Raw genomic sequence first — 20,400 nt, 5'->3', positions numbered from 1 at the left:
TTCAGCCGTGAGATGTTAGGCTGAGATGAAGTTTGGGACTTTGTCTCGCTTTCGCCACAGCTAAATTACGCGGGATCGCGTTTTTAGCGGAGTACGAGCGGTGGGGGTTGTTTAGGGGTTGTTTCTGCGAGGAAATGTAAATAAACCACTTTGAGAGAATTTGTGGATATTGAGTAGATTTTTGAAGATCATTTTTTTGAGCCACTTCTGGGTGTTTTGAGATTGTTTGAAGGATTTAGGGTCGTGAGACGCTTTGAAGGATGTGTTTGGACATTCTGGAGCTTTGTATTGTAGTTAAGATGCTTTTTGGGTGTTTTACTTTGAGTTTTTCATTAATTTGATTAATATGGGTTTTATTCTTAATTTATCCAAGTTTGATGGTATTTTGAAATACAATCGTATTTAGCGAAGCTTTGAGTACATACTATTTTAAAGATTTTAAGAATTTTAAACTACTCTTTACATTTGAGTTTTTGATTAACCGTGGATTTTATTCTTCATTTATTGAAATTTGATGATATTTTGAAATTCAATCGTAATCAGCGAGGTTTTGAGTACGTAATATTTCAAAGATTTTAAGAATTCAAAACTATAATACTTTTGTGTTGACATTACGTTTGGTAATTTTTCTCTTGATAAATAACAAATCAGACGGAATTTTGAAAGAAAGCTGTAATATATTTTTTTCACGTTCAAATTTCCACTTTTTCTTTACACTTGGATGCATAATCGAGTGCACATTTGATATTCTTCAAAAGAGTTCAGCAAAAAGCAATATCCACTTGGAATTAACGTTTCGTGTCTTAAACCCACTACAATTCGTATACTTTTTTTACAACCTCTGAAATTTTTAAAAATACACTTTTATCACTCACAACTCGTTTCAATTAAATTGCACATTTACCGTTATCAATTTATTCGAAACAGACAAAAGACAAACACAGTTTGCGTTGAAATAATCGCACCTCACAGCTATTTCACTTTAAAGCGATTGCAGTCCAGATTACTCGTGTCCCCTTGATTAATCTGCATTATTAAAAAAAAGAAGAAGAAACAGTCTTTACACGCTCGACTTCGTGAAATCAAGCAACTCACGCCTACACACTAACCGCTTCTCTCTCTTTCCAGGTAACTATGCGTCTTTGTACGAAGATTTACTTAAACCACGGGCGCCACGACGTCCGTTCACCCTGACTGGATTCATAAAGGCTTTACGAGGTGCGTAATTAAAGCTGATTATCTTAACGGCCATTGTAACAACAGATATCGTTCCCGTCTTCGACCTATAAATACTTACGATAGCCTTTTAATTGGAATTCATGGGCTCGAGTCCATAGTATTCCCATCCGATAATCTTGGCTGTATCGCGAGATATCGGGTGTATAGTTGGCTCTGTTTCTAAGTGATTGTGATAAACGTATCTCTGATCGTGGTTGCTGCTCAATTACGGTAAATCTACGGTGGAACGGTAATTAAACAGTTGAAGCACGCCTTGTTTAGCTCGTTGGCTTTCTTCACTTTTTCCAAGGATGACGAGTTTCGTGATAAAGTATGTCTGAAGTGGTATCGAACGTACCAAACGTATTTATCGAGATGTTTCACATTTTTTTTAATGGAGAATTAGGTAAATTTGAAGGGTTCAGTTGAGATAAAATTTAAACTTGAGGTGGGTGAGGAACGTCGTTACACTGTCTTCACCTCAATTTATTAAAGTATAAGTGTATGGTCTTATAGGCGTACAATTTGTCCAGAACATACAATCGTTTACTTTTGTTGAGGGGTTATATTAAATAAACTCGTGTGGAGTAAGCTAGGTAAATAATTATATTTAAAAAGATGTTCGGACAAGACGTAGACAAGACGGGCGCACAATTAGAACTGCTTACGGAGCGTGGTGACAGTGTGCACATTTATACCTGGGGTGTTCGCAGGCATCCCCAAACCATATTTTTCGGACGTGTCATAAACCTACCGACACTCCAGGATGTCGATTTTTCATGCAGCAGTCATAAACCATTTGCTTCAACAACTTGGTTAATTGTCCCGGCGGCAGCGGTTCGGCGGGTACGTCGCGATGGTCGGTAAAGGAACAAACTGTCCGGAGGTGTAGGCGTATTGTATAGATAAAGATAGAAGTGGAGAAAGTGGTGGAAACGGAAAATTCGTTCGTCCTCGTGCGAACCTGGATGCCACATGTGCGCTTCTTAGGCCACTCGAGGACGAAGGCAAGTCTTAACCCGGAGAGAGACAAAAGGACGGAAACTAAAATCTGAAGGAGTTGGAAAAGAGAAAGATAGCGTGGAAGAATAGAACGAGGTTCGGTAAGGGTTTGTTGACGACGACGTACCCGCCACAAACTGTTAAAAAAATTTTTCATTGAACAAGATCAGAGGATTTGTATTTATTTTGTTTATTGAGATATTTCAATAAATTTCCACCTTTGACCTGTTGTGCATATAAGGCGTTCTATTTAAAGAATCTAATCCATAAATCGTGTAGAAAAAAAATTGTTCTAATTCATGTCTCACTTGAAATCGTGCAACTTTTGTTTCATACATTTTCCCGTATAGGTAATCGTCGAGATAGGTGAATCACCCTGAAATGTAAGAATTCTAAGATCGAGAGATGATCTTAGCCGTTGGTGTTTGAATCTAAAGCGTAGATTTTGAAATGGAAAGTAAGGCAGTCACGACTGATAAGTATTTGCATCGAATTAAATGGAACACCCTGTATATATTAGGTGTAGAAATAAATTCTTTCCGACTGGGTTCACATAATTGATTCAAAGCCACCAAGTTTTCAGAAAAATGGCACAAGGTCATCAACGATAATAGAAATTATTTCAACGATCGATCTATTTTCATTCCTTTTTAACCCTAGAGCGGTCTTCGTTTTGACTGTACACTTAAGACTTTTGGGTGAAAAAGGACCTAAGACCTTATGTGTAATAATTTTTGTTTCCAACGCGACATATGAAACTAGACAATAGGCGGTGGGTCAAAAAAGACCCGAAGACCGCGCTAGGGTTAATCAAACGATAATAGTATACAAAAGTCGAAAAGAATTCATTTCTACCCCTAATAGAAGAATTCCAAGTGAGAGAAAACTTTAGCCGTTAGTCTCCGAATCAGAAGGAACGTAAACTTCTAAATGGAAAGTGTGATCAATTTGTATTTACAAAATACTAAGCTGAACTTATGCTTTATTCATTCAAGACCAACCAATCATCGAAGAAAACAAACGCCGCCTGTCTTCAGCACCGTCCAAAACACTGCACTAGTTAGTTAACATCATCGCTCATTACCCGTCCAATCTTTGATCCAATGAAACCTCTCTCTAATCTTCACTCACCACGATCAAAGTATACACTTCCTCGCTACAAAGTCGTATCACAGACCCTTCGTCGTAGACAGTGAATAATTACACCGAGTCCCCTCCTTATCGTGTTTCTCATTCCACAATAATCGTATCAATTATTCAAACAATCCCTCCTCTTTGTTTACGATTATACCTCTGGCCTTTCAAACGCACCCCTGGCTTCGAGTTGCGAGTACCAAGGGCCGTGTACCTTCAATCTTACAGCAATTTCAGAGGGACTCGACCGTCTGGCCGGTGAAAATCATGCTCGAAGCGAAGAAACCTGGCCCAGGGTGACATTTACAAATGACGTTAGGCCGTATTAACGCTCTGTCCGCGTCGAGACAAAACGTCTCCGCGCCGCTTTGCAACGGAGTCGTCGTCACCGTCCTCGTAAATTAGTTCCAAGTTAATCGGTGACGGCGTAGGGTTGCGAAGCGCCCAGCCTCTTCTGGAAATATGGCCGTGCGAAAAGAGATAATTTGCATTTTAATTGCGCCAGTCTGCGCCACCTCCCGTCTCATCCACCCTTCGCCCATCCTGCTCGACGTTCACAGTGCACCCTTGCAACCTGCGTTTCCACGCCGAAACCTTTGTTCCAACGGGCCATTGTTGGCCCCGAACTTTTGCCTCTTTACTTTCGAACCGGCGAAACCGTAAGGCTTGCGAACGGTGATCGCGTTCGCTCCTTCGGTATCTTTCATCCTGGTGATTTGCTCTTTGTATCGGGTAATGGGATTAAACTCGAAGTCCTTCGGTGATTTGTTGTTTTATGTGGGTTGCAAGAGTTTCCGGATGTTCGGTGGGGTTTCTTCTGTCTTTCGCGTGGTGTTTCTGCGGGTCAATTGCGGTAATTAAGTTCTCTCGCTGTGAGTAATGTATTGTGTTTTGGATTTCTGGGAGTGTGAATTATTTTGAGCAATGTGTTTCTTGGTGTTCTTTGGTATTGTGAGGATTTTTAATATTTATTCTTGAGATGTGTTTGCACGTGTTAAGTGTGTTTTCGACCAATTCTGAAGGTTGGTAATGAGGAATTGTTTTGAGCGATAGACTAAGTTATTTTTAATTGGGGCAATTAAGATCATTAAGTTCTGTAGCTGTGAGCAATGTGTTTTGGATGTTTCGGAGTGTGAATTATTTTGAGCGGTGTTTTTGGAGGAAATTTCTTAGAGTTAGATATAACAAGTATTGTTAATATTATTTTCGAGTATTTCCAAAATCTGTACGTTCGAACAGTATATTTAAAACGAACCCCAAAACTCGACAATAAAGAATTCTTTCCAATCAAGTTACTTTCTATCATAGATGATTTTTCAAATAATTAACACTTCACTATTCAGTCCCGTTCAGAAAAATTTCAAGTTGCCTAATATTTCGAACGCGATACATATTCGAATTACCAGAATCTTACAGTAACTCTTCAAACCGTCAAATCTCAAATCAATCCCTCCAAACCTGCACAGACATAAATCCACGTCACCAATACGAGCACGAACTTGGTTGAAAATCTCGTTTATTGAAAAAAAGCGAAAAAAAATCAAAGCGTATTTCTCTTCGAGAAATTATCTCTGGCCGCGGTTGTTGAAGCCTCTCCTCCACCTCCTTCAACCGTTCCATTTCATGGTTTCCTCCTTCTCGATGCCCTTAAACTTTCTTTCCGAGGAATAGTAAAAAACAAAAAGCACGGATAAGGGGGGAGGTAAAAAGAGGAAGGAAGAAGCGGCACGTTTAATTGTAAGTACATTCAATTTACCTGGGCGATTCCTTTCTCTCGATTTCTTTAAATTTCTTCTCCGCTCTCCTACCCACTTTAGGGGTTGGAGTAGGGTGGCGTGGAATAACGGGAACAGAACGCTCGAGAAGTTTACGCGGAAGATGCTCGCGAACTTTGCCTTTAACTTCCACAACCCCCTTGCTCTCTCTCTCTCGTACCTCCATCCTCCTCCACCCCCATCTCTCTTTCCAACAGAGCCATTAATAAATGGGGCTCTTGGAATAAGTTGCGTAGAATAATCAATAATTCGATGAATTATAGAGCAGGATGAATGACTCGGCGAAAATACGAGGGTTCTGTCCGATGTAATTTCCCAGGCACAGTGTGCCACCGATGGATGGTTCGTTAAAAGCCATGGGAAGAATTGCGGTTCCTCGAGTGAAGAGTGTACGGGAGGGGGGCTTGGAAAATAATTTAAACGTAGATCGAGGAATACCTTGGTGTATTAATATCTCGAGACGAGAGTACAAAAGCAGCGGCATTCCAGGTAAGGATTATCCGTGTAGTTGCGAGAGTTTCACGGCTTTCGCAGCCTGGATTGCTCGAATTGTTAAGAGAGACGCCCTGTTCGACGGTTCGAGAAATAAGCGATCTTTAATCATTTTTTTTCACCGAACTAGCGAAGATATCGTTGTACTTCTTGTTCCCGATAGAAAGGGGTGTTCTTTGACTGTAATAAAGAATTTTTTTCGACGTGATTTTTGAGGCAGTTATCGCAAATTTTGTAGTTTAAGCTAGCACTGTCTGCAATGCTCGTGTTAATTATCTATGGCGAACAATTTTATTTCGAGGTAACTTTTAATATTGTTATTGCAAATTTCGTGGTTTAATAATTAGTCTCGGTAATGACTCGATTAATTGTTAATCGTTCGGTGAATAGGAAGCCTCGATTAACAATTTGTTTTGTGCAGTACGCGTGCGACTAGTTTATTATTCAATTCCTCCTGTTCATGCAGAGATCAGAGAGAGTCATTGAGTTAGGATACATAAATAGAAACGGTTATCTTAACGTACTCTTAAAACATATGAAATTAACGATAATATGTACACCATACGATTAACGCTAATTAAATGCACAGACGTATTATCCCTTATCTTAGCACTTAACATCGAAGCTGAACCACTTGGCTCGGAATAGCATCCCTAACGCGTGATGGATCACTCGGATCAAAAGTGAACTGCGTACCTTTAACTTTCAGTTTCGCTTTCTCCAGTTTGATAACGGTTTCTTCTCGTTCGCTTTAATATTAGACGTACATTAGCGTTCATAACTCTTCACTAATATACTTATACCGTTTCGTATTTAACACAATTGCAATTTGAAAAATTACAAAATGTAAAATTTTCCAAATAAATCGACGTTTAAATAAACTCTAATGTTTCGCGTTTTATCGGTAAAACAGTAATCGTAAATTTTTCTCGACAAATTACGCTTACAATTATCGAGTTGGTGAGAATTAAATGTTGATATATTACTCGAGTGTGCAAAGGGTTAAGAATTTTCTGAAAACGAGTTCATGAATTTCAATTATTTGCCTCTATTGTAAACAAAAATGATTTCGTCAAATTTTCGAATAAAATACAAAAAAAATAGAAAGGTAAATATTCACGAACAACCATACACGTTTCATTTTAATTACATTATGAATTATTATACCGAGAGACGAACGCGTCTCACATAATTGATTAAATCCCAAGCCAAGCGGTTAAGTCAAATGATAATAAAAGAACGAAACCTTTCACCACTTGATGGTCCTACGGATCGAAGAGTAATTTCTATAAAATTTTTCGCACGTATAGTTCGTTGAACTTTCATCGAGACGATCACGACTATTATAGCCTCGTCCTGTTTCTCCTTAAATATTAATCCCGTAATTCGATTTACGTTCGCCTTAAAGCATAGCGAGTAGACCATGGCTCTCCCGTATTCCTGGCAGGAACCACCACGGTTGCAACTGTCACCTGAACTGTAACGGGTTTTATGGTGTCCTGGTTCTGCCGGCGTTAGTTTTACGGCCTCCCCCATTGGCTGCAGCGGTTGCCTTAGTATAGTTGTGCTCGAACGTCGATACGGCACCTCGTGCAGTATGCCCGCTGTCTGTTCAATATTTCCGTCAGCCACTCGAACGTTTGATCACCTTGCCTGCACTTGGATGAAACTTGCGGTCGCCTTAAAATTCGAGTCTTTGTCGATGTAGGGCACATTCTCCACGTGTAATTCTTTGCATTATTTTTCGTAGCGGAGATTCGCGAGATTTGTCATTCGATATTCGGAGATTCGACCCTTTTGCTGTTTAATTAAATTTTATCGACACATCGTAGATCTGCAATTTTTCACGTTTTTATGTAATTCTTTGCAAGAGGAGATTCGTGAGATTTTTTATTCAATATTTGGAGATTTAACTCTTTGCTGTTTAATTCAATTTTATCGACGCGTGGCACGTTGCAGGTTTTTATAACAGTACCTCAGTACAGCCGATTAAACTACGAAGGCTTAAGGTAGTTTCGAATATGAATTTAACAAATTTGAAATTAATTCTAAACTTTCATTCGAGAAACAGCAAAAGTTGTACATATTCCAAAATTCTCCTTCTTCGAGTATTTTCTATCCCCGCACAACTTCTACCTTTCATACCTACAAAATTATTAAAGTACACTCAGTTAACACTTCACACTTCCCCGAACGACGCACCTCGTTCGAACATTCACACAACGATCTCCACTCGAAGCTGATTAAAATGAAACTCGGACGGGTCGTACGCTGATAAGCCAGGCCGCACGGTAAACAAAACTCGAGCGTCTAATTAAATCCAGCCAGAGTAACCAATAAAACCAATTACGAAGTCCCTAAATACACCCGTTGCCCCAGCAGGCGCACCAAGGCACCTTTTCGCTACTCGTGCTAGCTTTCCTAGCCTTGATGCTGCCGATCTCTCTACTGCTCGCAGAATTCGTCCTCTCCCTCTCACAGTTCATCACCATCGCGTCCTTCTCTCTACCAATGTCGAAACTGTTACTCCTGGAAGTCTTCACAGAGGTCAACGAAGGCCTCTTCTTAGTGTTGAAATAGAGCGACACCCTTCTCATCTGGTCCTTCTTAGGCGAATCTTGACCAGACGAGGACGATCTACTCTCGTTCTTATCCTCCTGACCCTCCGACGTAGTCGTCGTGGTGATACTGAGTCTTCTAGGCTTCTTTCGAATCAACTTTCCAGAAGGCTCCGCGATTTCCGACGACGTCAAGCTGATCTGCTTCTTCAACTTTCGTTGATTAGCCGGAGAAGGCAGAAGTTTCGGTTCCTTCACGCTTCCTTTCTCCTTCTTGCTCATCTTCCTGCGACGTTGACCACTTGGAGTGCCGAGTGCAGTCTCCTCCAATACGTGCTCCTCTTCCAAGTGAGAATCTCCGTCTATAGAGGTCTGCGTTTGTGCGGGTACTTTCAGTGCCAGGTTCTCGTAATACATCATCCCTCTCTGAGGATACAAACCTCCTCGCGGCAGGAACGGCATGTTCTGGTAGAGGTTCGGAGTTTGCACGTAAGGATTGCTGTTCAGTCTGCGCAGAGTGCTCAGGTCGTATTGACTCGGCGGACCTATCAGAGTGTGCGGGCTTGGTCTTTCGAAGGAAGTCACCTGGATTTGATGTTTGCTCGTCGGTGACGTCAGTTTTCCGTTGGTCAACTGGGTAGAGGGGATTAGAAGGCGATTCTGATCGGACTGAGTAGGTCGGTATCTGTCTCCGAAAGAAGCACCTCGGTTGAAACCGGAGACTTCAGGCTGAGAGGAGTAGTAGCAAAGGTTGTCGTCGTTCACTTGAACCGACAAGGGTCTGGTCACGTTGTTCTGGTCCATGTAGCTGCTCGGTGGATCGAAGGTTCGCAAGAAGGGGTTCTTGAAGAGTCGATAGTCGATGGACGGCAGCTTGGGGATCTCCGGGGTGTCGGGACTAACCGCTTGCTTCACTCGCGGCTTCCTCAGAGTCACCGTCAGGTGCGACTTGTACGGTTTCGTGTCTGATATATTGTCCAAAGTGTTGTCGCTTTTGGTCATCATTTGTTGCCTGCCATCGGCGTGACTGATCGAAGCAGTTTGAGACTCTCTGTGTAAATCTTGGCACGACATCGACTTCGTCAACTGATTGCCCGGCGTACATTTGTCTCCGGCGATTACCAGATTGTCGGTGCTCAGGTACGTTCTCTGCTGTTCAGTCGTGCCTATGTGAAAACTGTCCTTGCATGGAATAGCTCCGTTCACGTAGACATCGGCTGACCCCTTCTGCGTCATATACTGATTCCTGGAGATCACGGTGGATCCAGTTTTGCCGCTACTGGAACTATTCCCGGTTCCAAAATGACTGATCGTGGGCGACGGTTCTTCAGCCGGCTTCTTCAGCTTCGAAGGCAGCGGCGCGAAGAAATGTTTCGGTTTCTCTGTCCCTGATAACGCAGGACTCTCTTCTGTCTCCTTCTCCGCCACGTCGCTGGCACTCTGCTCTTTCGCACCTCTTAAATTCAACGAATCACCGTGTGCACTCCATCCGTTTTCAACTACTGCTTTCTCAGCATTCAGATGCACATTCCCAAAGCCTGTCGCGTTGAAAGGATTGGTCGATAGCTTCAGGCCGATGTTTCTCCTCGGGAGAAAGCTAGGGAAGGTGGACAATCCAGTGGTCATCGATTCAAGCGACTGTAGTTTCATCTGATCCTGATGAATCCTTCCGTAGTTCTGCATACCGGAAGAACCGTTAACGTCGGATACTCCAAACGTGGTTGGCTGTTTCTGCGGCATCAGGATGTCGGTCTGCCAGCCTGCAGGAGGCGCGTGTAATATTTGATCGCCGATCGAGTCTGGCGTGGCTACCATTCCTGACGCTTCGGAAGGTATCATCAGGTTCATCGTGCTGGGAAACTTGAAGGGACACTCGGTGTAATATGTGGGACTGGTCAGACTAGTCGGTGTCTGATACGTAGCAGGATAAAAGGGGATGTTCTCGTGGAGTTGTCTCGTCGATTTCAGAATTGTCAGTGGACTTTTGTTTTCTCTGCTCTGTTGGACATCCTCCGAAGGAACTTCTCTCTTGTCCTTGTCTCTTCTCGGCTCCTCCTCTTCGTCGACCACCGACAAATCGTCGAAGTCCACGTGCAGCCTGTGCAGGCTGCTGCTGGTCATCTTCTCGGTAGAAATCTTCTGGTTCTCCGCGTTTTCTAACTGCTCAGACTTACTGGGCTCCTTGGTGGACTCTTGGTCGCCCTGGTCGAGCTCCTCGTCCTCCTCGTACGAGTAGTCGGATCGCAGACCGTCATCCTCGTCGGAACGATCCTGAAATAAATCGGTCTATGAAGTGGAATTTTTCTTTGAGAGGAAATTTGCTCGTTTTCGTTGTTTTCTTGGACTACTTATCAAACCCATTTTATGTCATTGATGACTAATGAAAGTTTCAATGGCTAGGAGAGTGTTATTTTTAAGAATAGAAAGAAGCTCGAAGTGTACAAGATTGAGCACAGTAATTATTTATCTCCTAAAACAGTTACCCTCGTGTAAGTGTCAATCTAAGAATGCGTCTATCTAAGGAACTCAATTTAAAAGGCACACGACAGATTGACGTTCAATTTTAGACGTTGCTTCAGAAACTTTTGCGAACTAATTCCTCACGGATACCTTCACATCTCAATCCCAGATACGAAACAAAGTTCCTCTTATCGATCGAACACCGCGTAACCAATGCTTTCCCCACGAAACCCCGAAAATCGACCCATCGATCATTCAACCTTCACTCTTAACGTTCCATCAACCAACACCACTCGGTTACCTCGTATTCTTCGCTTTCTCCGCCGCTCTTCTGCCTCTTCAGGATCTCCTCGAGCTTGTCGTATTCGTCTCTGAGGCTCCATATCTCCCTACGCAGCTGCTCGTTCTCCCTGCGCAGCTTCTTGATGTCGTTCTGACCTGGAACAAAAACACACGTTCGATCTGAAAAGCCCCGACAGTGAAAGAAACCGAAAGAGAGAGATGGAAAAAAAAGGAGACCAGCTCCATGCTCTGACTCGTTTTTCTCGCGGAAATCACTTAATCACGATCTCGCCAGTCTGGCAACAGACGGTCCCCGTCCAGCGCACCTATCGAAACGATCGATCATTGGTCAGGCCTGGCAACAATCTCTGCCCTCTAACCCTTCGTCTTTCGGTGCGTCAAGGAACCGGTGATAAATCACGCGGACCCAGACCTTCCAATTACTTAACCCGGGGAGATACGAATAAAGTTTCAGGCTAATCTAGCCGACGAAAGGCCGCGAAACAAATGAAAAATCGCGATGAAGAGAACGCGGTGCTGTGCCTGCGCCTCTCTTCTTCCTTTTTTATTCTACCGTCTCAGTCTGTTCGAGCCTGACATGAGTTCACAGCGCGTTTTTTGATCGATCGGTGAACGGCGCAAAGCGGAGATTAGGAGACCGATTAGACGGACTTCCAGACTGTTTCCTTTGTGCATGCTGCCCCACTCGAGTGATTAATGCGGTGCTCCTTCATCGTGCAAGTGCAGAGGAAGCGCCCTGTTTAAAGGGAACACGCGACCCGTGCTTGTCTCGCGTTGTTCGGAGATACAGGTGGCCAGGAAGTTCGCTGGCACTTGTCTGGCGAAGGGATTGCGACGATAAGTGGGAAGTTACGGTGGTTCGAGCTGCGAAGTTGTTGCATTGTTCCGTTACGGATGATTTCAAGTTTGGGCAAACTTGCTGGTAGCGTTTTTGGCGGTCCTTTGTCTCGGCGTTGCTGTTCGAAATTGGGATGGTAAGTAGCTGGTGTTTCACCTTTTAAATGGTCGTTTCTCGTCTTTGCGTGAGAATAACTGGAGAAAATTTCTAAAATCAGGATGACATAAAGCAGTCGAATAATAAATTCGCTTTTGTAGGTCAAAAGAGTAGGAAATTTGCTCAAAAATTCAAGTATTACTTCTTTTACAAGTAAAAAGAGGTTACTTTTTCAAAATTTTCAAACAGGAGATTACTTGTTTCATGATTGACACAATTTTCACAATTGTCAAAAAAGAGAACTGTATCGTATTAATCCTTCTATCAGTGAAAATTTGCCAAATTGCCCACCGTGTACTATCGGCGCCTTTAGGCTCCTTTTGGCTCTTCGCACATGGTAATTAGTAATCCTATAATTCGATCTTTCGATTATTCCTATAATTCGACCTTTCGATATTTCGATGATTTCTATGATTCGATCTTTCCATATTTCGATGATTTCTATAATTCGACCTTTCGATATTTCGATCATTCCTCTAATTGGACGTTCAATTCGTCTTACTTTCAAGCCATCAGCGAAACTCTGAAAATTCTCCACCAAAACTGCACAGTAAATACAATTACCGCGTCAAGTAGCAGGCAAGAAGTAACGCAAAAAAAAATCTCCAACGTTGATTAACAATGAAAACAAGAAATCGACGATGTGATCGGGACTCCGAATCGTGAAGGGTCGAAACTAGCACTTCATTAAAACAACACCCCTCGAACGCCGCGTGAAATTCAGCGGTGAAATTTTCAAGCGCCCCGGTAAGGACACTCGAACTCCCGACACCGCCGGAAGTCTGAGGCGCGGGCGGGCCGGCGTTCTCCATTATCTGTAGACGCGTTCGAAAATGGCCGGTCCGGTTTCACGGCCGCTTATCGGCCACGCAAACACGCTTTATAAGCAGCCGCGTGATAACAGGGCCGCTTAAACCCCCGCGTGGCGTCCGTGCGAGGTGTAACAAGAAAAGCCATGTGGTAAATCAGGATTAAAGCGGGGCGGCTCGCCGGTCGGAAATTTAAATAAATTAAATCCTTCCGGAGGTTCATAAATTCGGATTTTCCGCCTGGACACCGACGGCTATTTGGATCCTATTAAACCTCGCGTGCGCGCGCGCGCCTCTATCTCTCTTTTTCTCTTCTCTATTTTCTCTCCTAGAAGAGACACCTCTCCATCCTCGAACGATATCACTCGTTTCGGTCTCACGATCGTAAGAGTACGTGAATACAGAGCAGGGTTGGCCAGCTACACTACCTTCGGAAGCCACACTTCAGAAAGGAATATTCGAAAGAGCCGTTTAAAAATCAGTTGAATTTTTCCAAGTTTACCCACAGATCTTCCTCGAATGAAATCAAATAATTACTTTTGCACATCGATCAGTTTTAGTTTACCATATTTCATACGTTCATTTTATATGCATAAGAGCCACGCTATGGCCACCCCTGATACAGAGCAAATTATGCGAATCTTCGTCCGATACATCGACCGATCCCGCTTGGCATTTCTTCATTTATACGCACGATGTACAGAGAGATTAACGCGGATCTGTGTGCACTCAAGACGGGAGCGTGAAAAGTGATTCAGAGGAAGGATAGATCCTTGTAACACCAGTGTCCGGCGTACGTCGGTATTTATAGGCGTACCGCGAGTTTTATACACGTGGTATTTTATGACGTTAAGTTGGCACGCCGGTTTTATATCTCGATGGAAATCTATAATCTATATTCTAGTTTTATGTATCAGCTGTTTTTACTGCTTCGTTCTAGTAGTCCCGCGGTTCGAATGGGGTCTGTTAATGGTGGGTTAGCTTGCCCGGGATACGACGAACCTGGTATTATCGTTTTTATGTGTAATTGTAAAAATTTACACGTCATATCAGAGAGGTTTCATTTATCTCACTTTACGGTTGTGAAATTGTTCTTGTCCTCGAGTTGTAATTTTCATATGCATTGGGAAAGTAAGGTATTGAATCAGAGAGGCTTAATTTTGTCTTACCTTGTCAAGTTTTGAATTCTCTTTGTCCGAAGTTTTATCAATGAAATTTTGATTCGTATAGGTTTTGAAACAATGCAAAGAGAAAATGAGGACATTTAATTTTCGAAATGTCAGAAATTTATTAGAGTTCGGATAATTATTTTGGTACGACGATTATGAGAAATGTGACATCACTGAGGATGTTACAGTGTTTTCAATCAGGAGATACTTTTTTTTGGGGGGGAGAGCTTTAAAATCTACTTTGGTCTTGCCAGTTTGGACGACTATCACAGCGCAACATCGCCCTTTCACGGAAGTTATTTATTTCAGAAGGATTTCCGTGTTGGCGAAATGTCAGGGCTCCGTGGGAGTGATATTTGCAAAGATGACACGAAAGAACGTGTTCACTACTCGTGACGCGAGTTTGTCATGCTCTGAGTGCTTCTTATTTCCTCGGACTTTTCTATCTTCTGAGACATTAAACCATTTTTCAGATGCGAGAGCGAGGAATCTTCCTACGTCTCCTTTCGTTTCGTGGAGCTTCTTCAGCGATAGCTTCTTATCCAGACATTTCATGCGAATATTCTTTCAGTTTTTCTCTGGAAAGCTGTATTTTCTTGGTAGTATACGTAGACTCGTTTTTGTGAAATTATATGAAAAAGTATTGGACACTTTTCGGTGAAAAGAAGATCATTTTATTGGTGTATTATTAAATTAGAAAAGATGAATAAAGTATGTAATTGATTTTTCAAGCAATTTTTAACACAAATACAATAACGAAATAGAAAAAGATTCACTTCAGTAGAAAAAATAGAGGAATTTCTGAAAGATAAGTTAATTCATTTTTGCTATTTAAAGAATTAAGAGACAGTCATTCTTCAACCCGTTGAGAACTATGAACTCACTTATGTATTCAGGAATTACTATCAACAGAACACAATACTTACACCTGAGAAAAATATTACACAATTTTCATATGAAATTACTTTAAAAATTTTCGGTTTGAATTTAAAAGTGGCGCGTCTTTTTACTGTGATCGGCGAGCATCCGCCGAGCGGCGTTGGGAGCGACGACCGCGCATGCGTCGAGCGGCGTTGGGAGCGACGACCGCGCATGCGTCGAGCGAAAAACAGTATGGCGTATTGTATTGTATTAAGACCATGTGCGTGGCGTTTGTTTTCGGTTTTGTGTACGTACAAGCGGCCGAGGCTCGCGTTTCTTATGTTCGGCTCGCAAGAAATATCACGAGTTCTAAGAAGTTAAGGCCTAGAATTATTACCAGAACAGTTGCGAGCGTACAGCGATCGGAAATCGGGCAGGACGACTCGTCGTCAGTCGGTGTTTACGAGGCTGTCGAACGAGTGCCTCGACGAACGCCGAACGTCGCTTATACTGCGCGATTGTAGTCTTGTAGGGAATACATCGAACAACGCGTTTTCGATTATACGCGGATTTCCAATCAATTTACGTACGTAGAATATTCGTTCGTGTGAATTAAGTGCCGCTGCATACAAGAAGCTAGTGCACCGAATCCAAGTACACAACGAACAGCTCAGCTTGGGATAAAAATTAAACGAGAAGCGTGTCTCATTTTTCGATCAATCTTTTTTTCCTGACATTTTTTACTCGTACGAGAGTTCTCAGAAGAATACGAAACTACTTCATCTTCAAAAAGCAACTGTTCCACAGTAGTATGATTGCGGCGTATCCATTCGAGAGCAAGTCTCGACACGTTTACTCTCAGACAGTTGAGCTATACTCTCGGACAGTCAAACTCAGGGGAGTGTCCACTCGCGAGAGATACTCTCGAGAGCAACTCGCGATAGTTTTACTTTCAAAATGGCACGTAGCTTCCTATTCACTTCGACATCATAGAGACGACGATTCTGGCTCGAGTTTCTTACGTTCGGCTCGAATTTCTTATGTTTTGCTCGAGTTTCTTATGTTTCACTAGCAAAAGACATCACGAGCCTCGCGCAATGTTTTGGTACGTGAGGTTGACTAGGCCCAGGTTACGTACTTGAGGGTCACTCACACACCTAGGATTTTTCCCAGAACTGCTTCGTGTAACAGGCAGCAGAAATCGGGAAGATCGTCACGTACGCAGTTAGTGCTTACTGGTCTACCGAACGAGTGCGTCGACGAACGACGTTTGTACCGTGCTATCATAGTCTTGTAGAAAATTCAGTTCTCCCTCGAATAAAGCGGTTTCACTTGTGCGTGGATTTCGAATGTACCGAACGAGTGCGTCGACGAACGACGTTTGTACCGTGCTATCATAGTCTTGTAGAAAATTCACTTCTCCCTCGAATAAAGCGGTTTCACTTGTGCGTGGATTTCGAATGAATTTACGTACTTAGCATATTCGTTGATGTGAATTAAGTGCCGCTGCATACAAGAAGCTAGTGCACCGAATTCAAGTATACAACGAACAGCTCAGCTTGGGAGAAAAACCAAACGAGAAGCGTGTCTCGGCGAGCTACACATCTACAGTTTCACGGTATGTACGTGCGTGAATAATATGTATGTATACATACGTACACAATCGAATGATTGAGTTAAAATAGAGGAGACGCTACGTATAGCTAATTAGATCAATTACTGCAACAATTTCGTTTTATCGTATCCTAAGTTTATTTGTCTTGTAGTAAGATGTGTTATAGCTATGAAACAACGACAAATTAGTTTTTTTACTGTTGTCTCCCCGAGACATATACATATTCTATCCTTTTCTGGAAAAACACTGTCTCTTAGTAAACAACTAAGTCTTTACACACGACCTACTTCGTTTGTTATTATTCTAACGACAATACACGACAATTGACACGCAGTGCAGATGATCAGACTTCAGTTTTCGTCTTCATTAGCGTCTTTAGATATAATCCAACACTAAGAAATGAAAACGCGGTGAATTTGAAAATATGTACATCTTCTAACTCTCTCCTCGAAATTTTATATTTTCCAACTTGTGACAGATTTCTCTTGGAATACAATAAAATAAAGCAAGCTGCGATTATTTTTCCATTAACCGCGTAACAGTTGCCGCTCAAGTTTAAGCCTTACGGGGCTCATGCACGAAATTACTCGACCGGTCAAGGTGTTAACGCCATCCTCCGGTGTATAATTAACGCGACAGCCATAGGTATCTCGTTTCTATAGCACCTACCATTGCTTGACACACGTGTAACAAAAACCCGTTCTACTTGCTGTTATACGCCCTCCTCTCCTCTCGAAGTCTGTATATTAATTATTTCACCGTGATGGAGAAAGCGTTTCTCGTTGCTCGGAACTGCGTTAGCCCGGAAGAGGTGTACATAAACAGAAACGACGTACATTAACTCGGATAGATTGGTGTATGCTCGATGGAAAAAGGAGAGACGTGCGTTGCTGCTCTCGTTTTCGCGTGGAAGAAGCTGATCAAAGCACAGCCGCCGCATATTTGGTTTCGTCAAGTTTCCATCGGCGCCCGGCGTGTTCTCGCCCCCTTTGAAAAATGGAAATTGCGCCTCGAACGCAAACGAACACCGAGGAAAATGGCCCTGGGGCTGTGTTCACCTACCACCCCTCTTTCAGCTGGAAACAAGAAATCGCGTAAGCCTGGTTGATTGATCTCGAGGAAAACTTCGCGCCTGTTTGCCAGCGATATTTACGATGGATGTTAAAACCAGCCTGAGATTCCGTTCGAGGCTCGGAAAAGTTGATTTTTGCGCGGCAGAGATGATTAACGAGCGTTTATAAAGGGTGGAATTATTTATTTATCAGCGGCGAGGCGGGTAAGAGCGAAGGGAGATATTTGGGAAATAAATGGTTTGAAAATTAAATTTTTAATTTGTCGCGATGTTAGAGAATTCTTGGAGAAATATTTCTTTGGTTCCTAATTTTTTGATTTTTCCGTGGTAGAGGTGATTAGCAAGTGTTTTCAAGGGGTAGAATTATTTATTTGTCAGCGTCGAGGCGTGTAAGCGCAAAGGGAGATATATGGGAAATAAATGGTTTGAAAATGAAATTTTCAATTTGTCGTGATGTTAGAGAGTTCTTAGAGTAAGATTCCTTTGGTTCCTAATTTTTTGGTTTTTGCGTGGTAGAAATGATTGAGAGGTTTAAGTGCAAAGGGAAATAAATGGTTTAGCGTTAGCAGTATTGAAAATAAAAATTTTGAATTTGTTGTGGAGTTAGAGAATTCTTAGAGAAAGACTCCTTCGGTTCCTAATTTTTCAGTTTTTGCGTGGTAGAGATGATTAAGTTGCGCAAGAGCAAAGGGAAATGTTTGGGAGGTACTTAACACATTGTTGACCGGTCACGAGTTAACTCGTGTTTGCACTTGCAGTAGCTATTTCAATTTTTGAAACGCAGGGCAATATAGAATATTGCAAAAGCTTTGTTCATCGTGTTTAGTCGTGTCCGTTTTATTCTAAAAAAAAATACTTGGTATTTAGTTTTTCATCATAATTCTACTTGTTTAGTCCTCGATGGGTATACCTGCCGCCCAACCCTTGGAATTTGTCAACATGTATTTCTATTGTATATATTTTCGCCTTTGTAATTAGTCTCGGGAGCCGTTAGTTCGTTTCGTAGTTTTTCGATTTCAGAATTTGCTTTCATTTTTTGCTTTTCTTTTATATTAAAAGTTATATAAAAGATACATATGTCCAAAGTTTTATTTCAATTCATTATGTATAAATAAAGTTTATTGAAGTTTATTTAGATTGTTTCACTTCCACATTCAGCTTATGGTAGGCAGTATAGACAATTAAAATTTTGAATTTGTTGCGAAGTTGGAGAATTCTTAGAGAAAGACTCCTTCGGTTCCTAATTTTTTACCACTTCAGTGATAGATTTATTGCTTTCTCAATTTTCCTGCCAATGCTGGTCAATGGAAATGTAATTATAATTTTCGTTAGACGTAATTAATTCATAGACACTCTACTCTTGAGAGATTTATTCAATCACCTTGCACAAAGTTCTGAGGAATATGTAAAAATTAGCGAAAGAGTACACATCAACAATGTCGAATTATTGGTGTGTCGATATGGTTGAAGGAATCATGGAACGAGAATGTTGACGTGCGGTAGGATTTCAATTTTTATGTATTAATGAGGTACTGAAATACAAATTTGTAACTTTTTCTCAACTTAGGACATTAAATATGAAATTTAAAATACTCGCGTCTAAAATTCCCAAACTTTCAATCCCCAAATTCTCAAACTTCAAACTCAAACAATTCCTAAGTCTGAAACATACTCCATGATTCTGCAATACATTTCTCATTTCTACCTTATCGATCATCATTCCTCCTGTATCATTAAATTACCTGAAATCGAAAAAAGAATTTCTTCTTCAACTTTTCTGAACTTCACATCTCAGACATAAAACATTGTTCACGATTCTCCAATAAATTTCTCATTTTAACCTTCTCGATCACTCCTCCTCCACCATTAAACGATCTAAAACCAAAAAAAGAAAAAGAATCGAAGATACAAAGAATCTCAAGACGTTCCACGAATTACGTTAGCAGACCAGTCGATGCTTAATTACACGGTCTATCGTGAGCTATAAGCTCGCAAGCTCGTAATCGAACGTGACACGGCCGTCTGCCAGCGGCCAAAATTAGATCACGCCAATATCCCGTGTAAATTATCGAGATCAAGCCGGGAGAGACAGAGAGGATCGAGACGGTCTCTCTGAGTCGTGGTGAGCTCGGAGGAAGCTCAAGGAACCGATTACCATAATGCAGATTGCCTTTCGTATTTATAACCAGCGTTAATTAACTCGTCTCCTCCCGCGCGAAGATTAATCCGCCTCGGCGGGCATTCCTTCGGAGCGTTGATATTTCAACGAGATCGACGAATGATGAATCGGGGACTCGGTCTCCCGAGCACGCTAATTGGCGTTTTATTGTGTCTGCATGCCCGAGGACCGCTTCAAGAATCGAGAGCCAGTTCGTTGTTTTAGGGGTCGTCGATTTTGAGCAGATTGATTTCGTTCTGGGTCAGACACCTCGTTTGAATTTTCATCCCTTTTTTGGGGAATTTTTTGAATCTCTGTGTTCGACTTGAAAAATTTCAGTTTGCTAAATTTTGGTGAGTTTTGAGTAGAATTTCTCAATTTTGTGTCAGACGTGTAATTATTATGTATTTTAAGGTACTCCTGTTTTGGATACTTTTTGAATCTCTAAGTTCACCTTGAAAAATTTCATTTCGCTAGATTTTGGAGAATTCTAAGTAGAATTTCATAATTTAATGTACAGTATATTCTCCACAAGTGTCAGACCGCAAGGAAGCTAAACCTGACACTTGTAGAGTCAGGGACTACGTTTTCGAGCCTCGCGCCCTCCTTTGTAGTTTGCCGAACGTGGACAAGGACAGCGAATAAAAGATAAGCATGAAACGTGAGTCGAGACAACCAAGTGATTTAAATATCATCTGGAATTTTTTTTAACATGTTGGTGAGATTTTTCTGATGAAAATGGTATCAAACACGATATAATTTGAACAACATTTACTTATT

The 20,400-nt window shown here is 41.8% G+C and overlaps 1 protein-coding gene across 1 annotated transcript in view; it reads right to left on the bottom strand.

Annotated features, from left to right (window-relative positions):
- Nucleotides 1-7,978: 7,978 nt before the first annotated feature.
- Nucleotides 7,979-20,400, bottom strand: part of LOC108572717 — a 41,311-nt gene continuing 28,889 nt past the window's right edge. The window contains exons 2-3 of the mRNA XM_017934993.1: nt 10,941-11,077; nt 7,979-10,450 (exon numbers count right to left, since the gene is read on the bottom strand). Coding sequence (XP_017790482.1) covers nt 7,979-10,450; nt 10,941-11,077 — 2,609 coding nt within the window. The remainder of the gene's footprint in view (nt 10,451-10,940; nt 11,078-20,400) is intronic.

This window comes from Habropoda laboriosa, unplaced genomic scaffold, assembly GCF_001263275.1.
Source record: "Habropoda laboriosa isolate 0110345459 unplaced genomic scaffold, ASM126327v1 scaffold22, whole genome shotgun sequence".
NCBI classification, from domain to species: domain Eukaryota; kingdom Metazoa; phylum Arthropoda; class Insecta; order Hymenoptera; family Apidae; genus Habropoda; species Habropoda laboriosa.
The sequence above is the reverse complement of the archived record's forward strand: the minus strand, read 5'-3'. Positions and strand labels throughout refer to the sequence as shown.